The sequence below is a fragment of the Sus scrofa genome, chromosome 13, assembly GCF_000003025.6.
Source record: "Sus scrofa isolate TJ Tabasco breed Duroc chromosome 13, Sscrofa11.1, whole genome shotgun sequence".
In the NCBI taxonomy this organism is placed as follows: Eukaryota; Metazoa; Chordata; class Mammalia; order Artiodactyla; family Suidae; genus Sus; species Sus scrofa.
This window is the reverse complement of record NC_010455.5, coordinates 185,575,428-185,590,086: the sequence shown is the minus strand read 5'-3', so window position 1 is coordinate 185,590,086 and position 14,659 is coordinate 185,575,428. Positions and strand designations below refer to the sequence as shown.

The following is a 14,659-nucleotide window of genomic DNA, read 5'->3' as shown; positions in this document are numbered from 1 at the left end:
AATTGCATTAAAAATTCTTTGTACTATACTGAGTTGAGATTATGCAGTGGTTTTGTTACATGTTTGTAACTTGATTCAAGGAACTTTTTAACATATCTGTGAAAGAAGAGTAAGCCACGAAAAAGAAAAAAGAAAATTATTAGTGCAGGTATTTTCCTCATGTAAAAGGGAGAAAGCACCAGCCACAGGACATTAAGTAGTTTGGTTTTATCCGCAAGTTTTAAGTTGTCCCAGTCTGAAGCTATTAAATGCCATATTCGAGTAACTTCACTTACTGACATTAGAGACTCACCAAACGCCTTTCTGACTCACATTTTCTTTCCTACATAAAATGCACACAGGTAAAGAATGTACTTATCACATGTAGACTCTGAAAGCCTCATTTCTGGGACAGTGATTTCTCATTGTAAATTAAAAAATGTTCTTTATTATTATATATCACTGTTATAAGCATGAAAATTTGTTTCTGAGAGATGTACGCATGGGGTACAAAATCAGGTTTTGAACTTGAATAACTTGGACACTCCAAGGCCATTATAAATTCTCTGTGGTATTTTGTAAGAAGTTTGGGAAAATCTATTAACCTTCTGTCTCTAATGCAGGCAGTAGCATTCTGCCAAGTGTAAATTCTATAATTTTCAGACTCACATTTCTTCATGTTTGTGTTTGAGTACCCATTCTGAGCGTTATGCAATGTTAGAAATACTTTATTTTCTCTTCATGTCTCTTACCTTTCACCTTCTCTTGTTTTCTCTCTCTTAAAAATATTATTCCTGCATTTAGAATAATTATTTATTTTATACGTCCTTGAACTCACTCACTCATTCTTTTTGTGCATGGTCTTTATACATCTTCTCTCCTGAACCACATAGCACATGCGCAAAAATATTAACTATCCAAATCTCTCATTATTAAAAGAAATGAGAAGAGCTGACCTGTTTGGGGGCATTAATCTGAAGAATGTGATAAATGGTTGATTATTGACTAAACACATTTCCAACAGTTCTATCAAAAACCTCTAGTTACTCTTAGGCAAACTGAACATTCAGGTGCCAACAAAGGTGAGCCTAGAAGGACTGTATCTGTTCTGTCTCATTGTCACTAGGACAATTCTTAGAAGGCTCACTCCTTTTATAGAACCATGTATGTGAGGGTCAAGGCAGGGCCAGCAGAGGAGGAACACTATGCAGCAATGCTTTGCTTATCATTCTGTACCACCTTTTTGGACCACTTAATGCAGTTAGTTCTATGGTCCTGCATTAGAGGAACTGATAAAGGCCCACTCTGATAATTTATTATTATTCTCTAATTTAGTTTCTTCTAATAATGGAGGAAAAAACCACATTTCCACAACAGGATGAAATTCTGAATAAGTGTTATAAATTGTTTTAACTTCTCAGAAATCGCCATTTCTGTTATTCAAAGTGCCATGATTTGCAGTAAAAACTTGAATTTTCAAAAGAAACTTGAAGTACATTTTAGTATGCAAGGTCAGTTTTCATAGATGGCTTCATGAATACATACAAGACATCTACATTTATAGCGTGGTTTTCACACCTACTTATGAATAAAATATTATTAATAAATGAAAACCAAGCACACATTTGATAATATTCAGCCATCAAATGTAACATGCCAGCAATTTGTTTTCCAACACCAAAATTTTAAATCCTAGCTTTTTCTCCCTGAAATAAACTTGATATGTTGCTACATTTAAAAATCTTTACTAAAGATGGAAATTTTCTCCTCCATTAAAGCTATTCTCAAGAAAGACAGTGAAAATGTCTTCCTAATCCTATTTATTAAAAGAAAAATAAAAAACACACTTTGAAGGAAAATAAAAAGCTAATCACACAGGTATATTGAAGATCAGCTGGAGTTAACCAACACTCTTTGAAATCACTGACTTACTTTGAACTCCATGGGAGCGTACTATTTTCCAGGTTTCTGATGCCACCTCTTTGACGTCCACTTGATAGTGATGAATAGGCACACCTCCATGGGAGTCCGGCTTGCTGAAAGAAACCTTGGCTGTGGTCTGCGACAGCTCTATAATCTTCACTCCATAGGGACTGGATGGCACATCTACAAAGGAATGAAAACAAAGGATATATACCAGGTAATGTGGATGGCCATTATTAAGACTTCTGGTGCCCTGAAATAAAGAAAAAATTGATGCCTGTATCATTTCATATATTTGAACTACAAAGCTTGCATAAATTGCCAAATGATCTCTTCAAATGTTGGAACATATACATTAGTCATTCTTCATTTACAATGAAAGACAGTAAACTATTCAGTATCAAATTTCATTTATTCAGGGAATAATTTTACTTCTGAATTTATTATGCATATAAGCATTTTATTTGCATTCAAAAAAACAGGCTTATAAGTGCATGAATGTGTGTGTGTGTGTTTGGGCGTGTGAGAGAGAATGTGGGTACAAATAAAATATAAGAAAAAATAAGAACTTTGTTGAACATGAGCATAAATATATTTTATGAAAATGTGAGATTTATTTTATTTTTGTTCATTGAATTATATTAATAATTTGAGGACAGCATTAAATTTAGAGAAATAGTCATTATGAACTAAACAAAACTGTAAGATATCTTTTAAAATTTTATTATGGAGTTCCTGTTGTGGCTCAGCGGTAATGATCCCGACTAGTATCCATGAGGACATGGGTTCAATCCCTGGCCCTGATCAGTAGGTTAAGGTTCCAGAGTTGCCAAGAGCTGTGGTGTACGTCACAGATGTGGCTCAAATCTGGCATAGCTGAAACTCTGATTTTGACCCCCTAGCCTGAGAACGTCCATATACTGCTGCTGCAGCCCTTAAAAATAAAATAAAATTTATAAATTATTTAATTAAAATAAAATTGGATTTAAAATTTTTAATCCTTTAGTTGAGATACTTGTTTTCACCCCTGTACTTAAAAACGATAGCTATAAATCTTTTTTTCTGAGTGTTTTTTTTTTTAATTAATCCATTACTCACATTATTTCAAACTCAAGAAGATATCTTTGGTGAAACGTCATTTTATTTTCTAGTACACAAAGGGAGAATTATCTGAAAAGCCAAACAGGCAACAGGAGAAAATAAGAGAGAAAAAGGTGTTGATGAGGAAATCAATAAAACCTCTGTTCTAGAAACATGAATAATCAGAGGCCTGTTAAACAGTAAAGGAATTTCTCTCTGTTCTTTCTGCTTTTCAATCTCTCTTTGCAGTATGAAATTTGAAAAAAAAATCAAAGATTCAAAATTTACACATGATTTACATAAATTACATGCATGTGTTATGTAAATATATAACTAAACATATAGTTTCATCTCTGGAATTAACTTTATGAAACCAAAAAAAGGAAAAGCACTGGATTGAAAATAATGTAGTAAATGTAAATTTCTGTTCCATACTATCATTAGAGATGAAAATCTCTAATGGCTGTCAAAAGTCAAATGTGCCTTATTTGCTAGAGTTAAAAGAGAATACTATAGATCACATAAAAATGTCCTTATAAATGGTACTGGGCCAAGAGAGCTGGTTTATGGCCTTTGGGAAATGAATATTGTAAAGAAATTCAACACTGTACATTTTAGCTCTAATTGGTAACTGTAAAGTATTTGGAGAGCCTATGAAGTATATTATGCTTTAACTCTAAGGTTCAGAAATAAATGTGCAGAATACTGATGCATTTCCATGTCATATTGCTATGAAAATCATATTTGGAAATAAACATTTTAAATTATTTTTGCAATTTATTTAAGCTGTCATACATAATCATTATCATAGTTTTACAAGTTTCTTAATCCCTGGATTATAATTGTAGGTTCTTTTCATCTGTAGGTTTGATCTAAAGTTTGCAGAGGAGAAACAAACACACGCACATTGATTGTTCTAAATAAGACTGCCAATTCTTCACCTCATGCTGAGTGACTTGCTTATGTCAACTAGGTCTAAGGTGGACATCGCAGCAATGATAACCTTTAGTTTGAGGGCACGTTTCAAAAGGAAAGGTTTTAAGTACTAGGGAAGGAAGGAGAAATGTGATTTTTCTGGGCTCCCACGTTTGACCATACGGCTTCTGGGTTCTTACCCTGGGTGCATAAATATGCATCACTTGCTAGGCTGTACTCCCCGAAATGCTACATCATCTGAGAAATAGGAGCCTTTATTATTTGTACAAAAGTACCATCACATTTTTCTAGCCATATATTTTCAGACCTGCTGACTCTTACCATGATTTTTCACTTATATTCACTTTTTTGTTGGCCTCTTCTTTCTGTTACCTGACTAAAAAGAAAAGTATGCTTATAAATTGCAGCTCTAGAAACTTCCTAAACATTTTTTTTTTACATTCTGATTTTATGTCCAACCATCCACTGACTACCAAATTATGAATTTCTTGAGGGAAGGGGCAAAATATTTGATATACACAATTATAACATTCATGCATACATACATGCACACATATATACATACATCATTGAAAAAAGTGACCGGAATATAACCACTCCTTAGGAAATGCATGATAAAAATTTTCAGTAATTAAAAATCATATAGAAAGATAAAGAATATCTCCAAGTTAATAGTGCCTGATATGTCAGAACCAACATCTCTGATTCTTTCTTTGCTTTCTTAATTGTCTTATAATCCCATTCATCCTTGATCCTACCTCTGAGATAGCATCAAAATTAGTTGCAAAGTTAGTTTCATCTTCCCTGCATCATAATTCCTATATCCCTTTTTACCTTCCTGTTTCCACTGTTAACTTCCAAACCCAGGCATTATCAGCTTCTGCCTGCAATGTCATTAGTGGCTTTCAGCTTCCTTTCTATTGGATGGCTTACTAATTTCAATCTATATGGCATGTAAATGAAAAATCAATCTTTCTAAAGTACCACTATGATCACATCACTTCCCTGAGGTGGATATTCAGGAGCTTCCTCATCTTTATAACAGGAAACCTAAGAGTTTTCAGCCCAGCTTTCAAAATCCTTATCTAAACTCACTGAGTACATGAGAACAGAAGATCATATTGTAAAAGATTACGAAACACAGCCCAATGTTTAAAATGGGTCTTGTGGATGTTGAATTCCATACACAATGTTTCCATCATTGTTAGCATATTTTTCTAAATTACTTTTCAGCAACTTACATCTCAATAATTAATGAATGCCATCTATCACAAAATGAAGAAACAGAACAACTGCAAACATATATTTATTTACTCTTTCTTTTCACCACTAATAGTAACAATATAGTCTTGAATGAAGAACCTGAATGTATATCATCAGAATCTATGGATCCAAAGTCTTGCTTTACTACTTTTGCCAGCTATAATCTCGGAGATGTGCCTTCATCTTTGCAACATGCAGCATTTTCTTCTTTATAGTAGAGACTAGAATAATATCCACTGCTAGGTTTGCTATGAATATTAAGAAATGTAGGATACTTAAAACAGAACCAGTAATATACTAAGCATTAGTAAATGTTAGTCATCATAGTTTTTCCTATTATTCCCTGATAACCATCCTCTTACTATTATTTATTTTGTATATATTGATACCTTTCAATATTTTAGTCAAATGGTAGATAAATTGGTACAATATTGAGATTCGGCTTAGAAATGTTTGCAGTGTATAATAGTACAGAGTTGGTGCTAGGAGTCAGATAGGAACAGTCCCTGGAGTTGCTGTACAACTTTGGGCAAATTAAACTTATTATTGAGTACCAGTTTTCTTATAAGTAAAATGTTAATAAGAATAATAATATTAAACTTACTGTTGTGAGGGTAAGTTTTTATACATACATATATAACAGGACATTTACAAATATTATTCTTACCCTTTCTTTAGAACAGTTCTCAGTGTATAAATAACACTGATAAATATTTTAATATTTAAACATATGCCTGAAGTCATAGTTCGATCAAAGTATAAATGTGAAAACCTTTAAAAAGTCTTCCTTAGTGATTATCTTATCTTGTAACACGTAAAGGAATAATAAGAATTGCTCCTCTGACTCGAATTCTGATAAAGGAATACAATTAAAAAAAGAAAAAAAATAATAAGTAAAATGATGTTGTATAAAGTATACAACAGTATGAGAAGTATAGAAATATACTTAAGAAGTATGTATAAGAAATTTTATGAAAGTATAAGAAAGTATAAGAAGCTTTATGAAAAAGGAAGAGGGCAATAAGCTGATATAACATGGGTGTTTGGAAACATATTCAAAATAATACATCAAATAGTTATGTACCCCTGTATAACCAAAAAAAAAAGCATCCAATATGAAGATATTCTGTATAAAGTAAAAATCTGAAAGCGTATGTCCAAAGATACTCATGTAGAAGAAAAGACAGTTGAAGAATATAATGTATTTGCAAAGATATATTGGATGAGTAAACTTTTAAAACATATTTTCAAATTGAAGATGAATCATGGGATTACAACACAGTATTTCCGCAGTATTCAGCAAAAGACAAGAGTCAAAAATGTTGAATACCACGGCAATAAATAAGATGAACTGTGGATGTATGTACATGTGTGTTTGTTTTAGATCTTCAAACTCTCTTCTTCAATTGTATCTTCATTTCTCCGAAGATAAACAGACACGATTATCAAAAGTGAAAAATAGAACTCACCAAGCAATTTCACTTAAATTGCACCCTATCACTTCTGGATTAATCTATAATGGGAAGTCTGTCTTCCTCTTTCCCAAGGCTAAACCTCCATCTCTGAAAGACATTTATTTTGATTTTCTGCAGAATGCCGTATCATCAGGTGGCTCTTTTCTTTTTTCTTCTCTTTTCGACTTTCTTTTTTGTCTTATTACCATGAAATATAAAGATCTCACAAATGACAAACTTTCTTCAGCTCTACTCTCTTCTCAAGCAACAAACTTTTCTTTTGCTTCCTTGTCATACTGTATGAATAGGTTGTTCCTAATTTCTGACCCAACATCTTTATTTCTGGAAATTTGATTTTCTAGAAGGCTGGGATGCTAGCTCTTTCCTTACAGGTGAGGATGTGGAATTTCTGAGATTAGAGTAATTGGAAGAGTTTGATATCTGCCCACTACCTTAAGTGAAAGTACTTAGGTGTATAATTTTCCAGAAAAGAATGTGAAATATTATCTTAAATATTTTAATGATACTCCATGTCTATTTTTATCATCTGTGCTACTCTCCTTTATCATGAGGTATGAAAGGAAGGCTAAAATATTTATTTCCCAGACTCACTTGCTGCTGTCTATGGCATGAGCTGCAAGTCTTAATGGTTTAACACACTGAAGAAGTGTGAGTGCCATCTGCATTCTTCTGTAGAGGTGCATGTGGACAAGAGGATCTACAGATGTGGATGATGAAAGTAGCTGGACTCCCTATTCCATAGTCTCTTAACATTGCCCAGTGCTGGGAGCTGTGATATCAGCAGAGGTGTAGCTTGCTGCAGGGCTTCCTGACCTCTGGTTAGCACGTGCATAGTTGATCTTGGACCTTGCTCGAAGTATATTATAACCTTGGAGCTTGAAGATTGTTGGCTATTTCAGATCTTACCTCTCCAATTATTTTAGAACCAGCCAACTCTCTATATTAAATTCTTTTTTCCTTGGTTTGTTCATCAGTTTCCACCTGATAAAAGGCCTAAATATTAAGAGAACTATCATGCAAAGAATTAAACTTTCTAGATTTAGCAATACCCTAATGTGCAAACTGCTGCTATCAACTGCATGCAATTCAGGGATGATGCTGAGATGGGTTCCATCTGCCTCTGCTCTGAAGGGCCACTTTATATCCAATAAATTTCATATATATTTTCCTATTTCAGTTGCGAGCTTAATCTAACATTATAGCCAATCTGTAACATATCTAAAACCCTGCAAATCCCTTGCCATTTCATTACTCATCTGATTTTCCCCACATGCCAAATCAAATCATTATCCTATTTATCTTTTCATAGAATTTGATCACATATGTTTAAAAATTTCTCGTCACAGTTACACTAACTCTCTTAATAATTATTTTCAATTTTATTTATTCACATACTTTTATTTTTTATTTTTATTTTTACTTTATTGTCTATTTAGGGCCACCTGTGGCATATGGAGGTTCTCAGGCTAGAGGTTTAATTAGAGCTGTAGCTGCTAGCCTACACCACAACCATAGCAACACAAAATCTGAGCCACATCTTCGACCTACACCACAGCTCATGGCAATGGCGGATCCCCAACCCACTGAGTAAGGCCAGGGATTGAACCTATGTCCTCATGGATACTAGTCAGATTCCTTTCCACTGAGCCCTGATAGGAACACCCACATACTTTTAAATGCATCAACTAAACTGAGGTACTTCAAGGATGCCCTCTTATATTCACCATTTATTTCCAAGTTATTAATGGAAATTATTTCCTCAAATATACCAATGTCTTGACCCTTGTCACAAGTCATGGAGCCCCACATTCCATTATTAATTGGGCATTTCTACTATGACTCATAAGCAAATCAAATAAAACACACTGAATTCTTTATACATTCAGTAATTCACCTAAATCTATTATAAGCCAGGCAATTTTCTATATTTTGGGATAAAAATTGAGATAGTCATCACTTGTTATAGAGATTATATGCTAAGTATATAAAAATAATTAACATATACAAACATATTGTTTATTGTAAATACTATCTTCAAAAATTAAGCAGGCAAGGGAGCTACTACAGGTGGGATTAGGGAGCATCACTGGAGTGAGTGTTCTAACTTTAAATTGTGTGGACTGAAATGTCTTTGTTAAAAAAGTAATATTTGATCAAGGACTTAAAGGATAAGAAAATTACTCATGAAAATGCTAGGGAGAGAAAATTGTCAGCACAAAGATGAAATGTGCCTTGAGTGTTTAAAGAAGGAGGGTAGTCTGTGGAGAGCAGGATGACCAAGGTATGGGGAAAGGAGATGGAATTCACAGAAGACCAGTGAGGGTGGGATGGAGGGAAAGCTTGTGAAGCCTGATAGGTCTTTATAATCACTATGGCTTTATCTCTAAACAACACAGGAAGCCACTGAAATGCTTTCAGCAGAAGACAATTATTTATTTACTTATTTAATAATAATAACACCTCTTGATCTTTTATTTAGGCTACAATCTAGGGGGTCATAGGACAGACAGGAAAGCCAGTTTAAGAATGTATGCAAAAATCTACATTAAAAGCAAAACCAAACCAAACAAACCAAAACAACTAGAATATACAAATTGATTTCAAGAGAACAACATGACACTGTAAATAAACTATAATCAAAAATTAAAGAAAAAAGAAATTAATAAATGTCATAAATAGTTTTGAAGGCAAATAAAAGTTTGGCCTTACAGGCACTATTGGAAAAAAAGAGCATGATGTAGATTTTCCAGGCTAGATAATAAAACTGATCATGTGAGAAAAACCTAGTTTTATATTCAGCTGAAGAAAGTGTGTTTTCAAAGGAACCAATTTTGATCTGCTTTCAAGTTTTACTGAATAAGGGTCTGGATAAAATGTGGTCCAGGTACAAGGGCAAGGAGATTGGCTATAATTCCATATCTATAGAACCCTGTTCAATTGATCCAGCTTAACCTATGAGCAGGTCCCTATTCTCAAAAATGACTTGTATAGGCTTACCCATGACATGGGTGAAAATACAGATGACTGCTTCATGATATTTATGACTTAAATCAATCTTAGAAAGAGAGCAGAAATATTGAATTTGACAGGGTCTCAGCAGGTTAAAATGATGTGCTCAAATGGATAAGATGAGACTTAATAGGGTAAGTATAGAGTACTGAACTGAGGTTAAAAAAATCAATTGTGAAGCATAGCACAGGAGACCTCACTTAATAGCAGTTTGTGTGAAAAAGATCTAGGAAAAAACACTAGAAGGAAAAAAGTGGCAAAATCAAATGAAATTTTGTATTTTTTAATAAATACAATCTCCAGAATAAACAAGGTCATTATCCTATCATCAGATTTTACTGTGCTTTCATCTATGAAGTCTGGATCTATGATGTTTGGCTATAATGTTAACTTGGTAACTGGTCAACATTTGTTGAGTACACACTATATGCTGGTGTTTTCACTGCATTTCCTCACTTAGTCCTCACAATAGTCTTATCAAGTCAGTTTTGGAAAGGCTCTGTGGCACACTGAAACCCCCTTCAGGATTGAGGCACCCTCTCTCCAATGCTCAAGCTTAGAGAAGAGTCCTTCCCCTAAAACTGCCCAGAAGGTTACTTGATCAGAAAAGCATGTCAATCAATGAAGCAATGGTGAGATCATCATATTACAGTTTAATACAAAAAGTTTACAGCTAAAAGTTAATTTTTACAGTGATGAAAATTACAAATAAAATCATTTGATGAAATTTTAAAAAGTCAAAGTCAAGAAAAACTCTTAAAAATATACAAATAAGTATACAGAATTGCTTCTTTTTTTTTTTGTCTTTTGTCTTTTTAGGGCTGCACCTGTGGCATATGGAGGTTCCCAGGCTAGGGGTCTAATCGGAGCTACAGCAACACCAAATCTGAGCCACATCTGCGACCTACACCACAGCTCACGCAATGCCAGATTCTTAACCCACTGAGCAAGGCCAGGGAAGGCAACCTCATGGATACTAGTCGGATTCGTTTCCGCTGCACCAAGACAGGAACTCCAGAATGACTTGTTTCTATTGTTCTATTGGAAGTAGAAAACTATAAGAAAGGAATGATAATTGTGATTGATTGATTGATTGATTGTCTTTTTAGGGCCATACTGGCAGCATATGGAGGTTCCCAGGCTAGGGGTTGAATCAGAGCAGTAGCTGCTGGCCTATGCCACAGCCACAGCAACATCAGATCTGACCCGCGTCTGTGACCTACACCACACAAGGCAATGCTGGATCCTTAACCCACTGAGCAAGGCCAGGGATCAAACCCACAACTTCATGGTTCCTAGTCAGATTCGTTTCCACTGGGCCAGGATGGGAACTCTCTGATAATTATTAATTATATGGTTGCAAGTTTATTAACTCTTACATGTTCTACATTTTTATTTGCTCCAAGATAGGTGTTTGAATCGATAAATAAGGTATGTGTCCATTAGAGTTTCCATCATGGCTTAGTGGTTAAGGAACCTGACTAATACCATGAGGATGTGGGTTCACTTCCTGGCCTTGCTCAGTGAATTAAGGATCTGGTGTTGCCATTAGCCATGGCATGGAATCCGTGTTGCTGTGGCCAGCAGCTACAGCTCTGATTCCACCCCTAGCCTGGGAACCTCCATATGTGCTGGGTGTGACCCTGAAAAGATTAAAAAAAAAAAAAGTATGCTTCATGGCTAGAAAGTAAGATCGTTACCAGGAGGTACATTTTCTGAAAAATTCATGTTGAGATGCTTAAAAAAAATGTTCTGTCTTGGTCTCTCTCTAATTTTATTTGTACTTGGCATTTTGATAAAAAAAGTTAATATAAAAAATTAGTTATCAAACACATGTGAAAATATTGTTTCCCATAAAATTATATAAAAAAGTATATATGTTAGTTTTCTGAAGATGGGAACTAGACTAAAGAGGACTAGACCAACCCTTGCCCATGAATATGAATTCAGTTTAACAGAAAGACCTTGCCCTCATTTTTTGTTTCCATATTTTCCTCTGATTTAATCAAAGCACACTAAAATATATTTTATTTAAGAAAAAAAGAGTCTAGAAATGAACAATCATAGGTTCCTTGATATTAGTTGTGAAACTGTAAAAATAAAAACGGGCTAAAGATGAGAACTTGACCCATGAAGATCCTATGTAGGAAAGGCTGCCCTAAAAAAAATGCTGTCTTCTGGAGAACTTTGAGCTAGCCAATATTTTATGCCTACACATTATTTAAATCACTATAATAATAGATATAATAACAACAAACTATGTTTTTATATATTACTTCCCAATTTGTGAATGTAACTTTGTTCTATAAAATAGGTATAAATAATATTTTATGCACCTCATTCAACTACTATGAGATTTATGAAGATGAGTACTCATGATTCAATTTAGGTAATCACTCTTTATCTTCTTACTAGAACTTTATCAAGCTATATTTTCCCAGCAGAGATAATGGCAAAATAAGTGGAAAGCATGGAGGTGGACTATTCAGCTCATGAATATGAGTAGCACCCATATGCCTACTTCTATACCCTGCTGTAATTTCACTATTACTATCTTCATTGCTAAGAACAACGCTATCATCATACTTAAGATATTTAAGAGATGTCTTAATAAATTGCTGTATTTTAGTGTGAAAATTATACCTGCATATTTGAAAACACTAGTGGTGTGTAAATAAATATTTGATATAAAAATGTGCTTTTTAATATTTTAAAACCATTTACAGGATTATATATCAAAGTATGTATGCACGCACACTGAAGATGTGGATGATATTTTTTAAGGTAGTAATTTAAGATCAAAAGTTACATTGCTTTTCTAAAGTGGGTCTGTCATATATATTTGTTTATTGGTCTAGTTGCTTTCTTTTTTATTCTTTTTTCTTTTAACATAAATTTATATTTATAAAAAATTTGCAAGAATAGCACATGGAAATTTTCTTTTTGATCTGAACCATATAGAATAAGTTGACATGCTGCTAGCTTTAGGGTTTATTTACAACACAACATTCTCCTATATAAGATCTATGAAACCATTAAATTGCCATCTAACACAAAGACCACAACCAAATTTTACCCTTATCTCAATAATGCCCTTTATAACAATCAGATGCATGCACAAAATTTATTTGTTATTTGTCTTTACTATCCTTTAGTCTGTAAAGTTTCCTTAATCATTCCTTGCTTTTCATGGTTTGACACTTCGAAGGCTAGTCATTTTGTTGAGGGTACCTCAATTTGGACTTGTCTTATGTTTACTCATACTAGATTCTGATTGTGCATTTTTGGCAAGACTATCACAGTTGTCATTCTGTGATCTTCCCATTGCCTCTTTCTGGTAGTACACAAGTGTAATTTTCTCATTTCTAGTATATTAACTTGGATCATGTTAAGTGTGATCTGCTAGTTTTATCAACTGTAAAGGTACTATTTTTCCTTTTGTAATTAATAATTTGAAAGTAGGTTTTTTAAGACTATTTTGATTTTATTTTTCCTCATCTAACTCCTACATATCTGCTTTAGCAAGCATTGATGTTCCTAAGTTAAATTAATTTATATTATGATATTTGTTAATGTTGGATAATGGATTTTATAACATACATCCTTTAAAACATTTTTCTTTACTTTATGGTACACCATATTGTTCCAGGCTTATCTTGTATTTTACCTATTCCACCCCTCTTGTACTTTATCTGTTCAGTCATTTTCACAAAGAGTCTTGATTGCTCAGTGAAGAGTGGTACTTAGAAAGCAAGACACGAATTCCAAGTGTGTTTTTTGTTATTGGCATTTTTTTTTTTTTGTCTTTTCTAGGGCTGCTTCCCGTGGCATATGGAGGTTCCCAGGCTAGGGGTCTAATCAGAGCTGTAGCTGCTGGCCTATGCCAGAGCCACTGCAATGTGGGATCCGAGCTGTGTCTGCAACCTACATACACCACAGCTCACAGCAACGCCAGATCCTTAACCCACTGAGCAAGGCCAGGGATTGAACCCACAACCTCATGGGTCCTAGTCAGATTCGTTAACGACTGCCCCACTGCGGGAACTCCTGTTATTGGGATATTGAAGCTCCCAAGTCCTCTCAGTGGGTAGAGCTATAGCAAAAGTGTTTTCTAAATAACATCATGGCAAAAGGAAGCACCTTGTAGAAGTGGTTGAACACACACATACACACACGCACAGAACCTTTGCTTCTTTTCTCTTTATCTATGTACATAAAAACTTAGTGCCCCCAATACCCAATCATGAGCCCAGAATCGTTCTAATGTTTGCCCTTTCCCTATATATAACTCTCTTCTCCAAATGAGAAATAACTGTATTAGCTATATTAGCTGTGCTAACCCTAAAACGTTTGCAGAAATGAATCATCCATCACTGCTTCCACTCCTGTATTTGGAATCCTATTACTCTGATCAGGTTCCAACACTCCACTCTGAGTTGCTGTTTGTATTCTGAAACATAGACATCTTTTTCATTCATCTTGGGCCCCAACATGTCGTGAAGACCCTTTCATTCCATTCATTCTGTTCAGGATCTAACACCCTACGCCAGGCTGCTGTGCCCCATCCTATCCACATACAAACACCTGCCTTGCTCAGATGTAAGACTTAATTATTCAGGAAGAAAAAAAAAATGAAAGAAAGTAGGAGGAAAGAGAGGAAGAAAGGAAATATTTTGAAATCGAAATTAAAAAATAGCTTTTCTTTTTTTCCCAATGTATACATAGCACAAATTTCATGCTAAACTTTTATTAATTTATTACTCTTTGGAAACAAAGTAATATGTTGCAGTGTAAAACACCATAGGTTAAATGATCTTGACCTTTTATTAGGTCAAATAGTCTATGAAATATTGAACTATGGTATTAATATATGTTTTGAAAATTTTAATTTTTATATAACATTTCTTATTCTATTTAAAAATCACATTACACTTTCAGCATTTGAATTCTGTACCAAAGATTGAATTTTATAAGCAATAAATAAAGGAGTCTCA

At 34.1% G+C, this 14,659-nt stretch overlaps 1 protein-coding gene across 2 annotated transcripts in view; it reads right to left on the bottom strand.

Annotated features, from left to right (window-relative positions):
- NCAM2 (neural cell adhesion molecule 2) overlaps nt 1-14,659 on the bottom strand; it is a 503,610-nt gene that overhangs the window by 89,805 nt on the left and 399,146 nt on the right. For both annotated transcript variants that reach the window (XM_021070859.1, XM_021070858.1), the window contains exon 12: nt 1,912-2,085. In XM_021070859.1, coding sequence (XP_020926518.1) covers nt 1,912-2,085 — 174 coding nt within the window. The remainder of the gene's footprint in view (nt 1-1,911; nt 2,086-14,659) is intronic.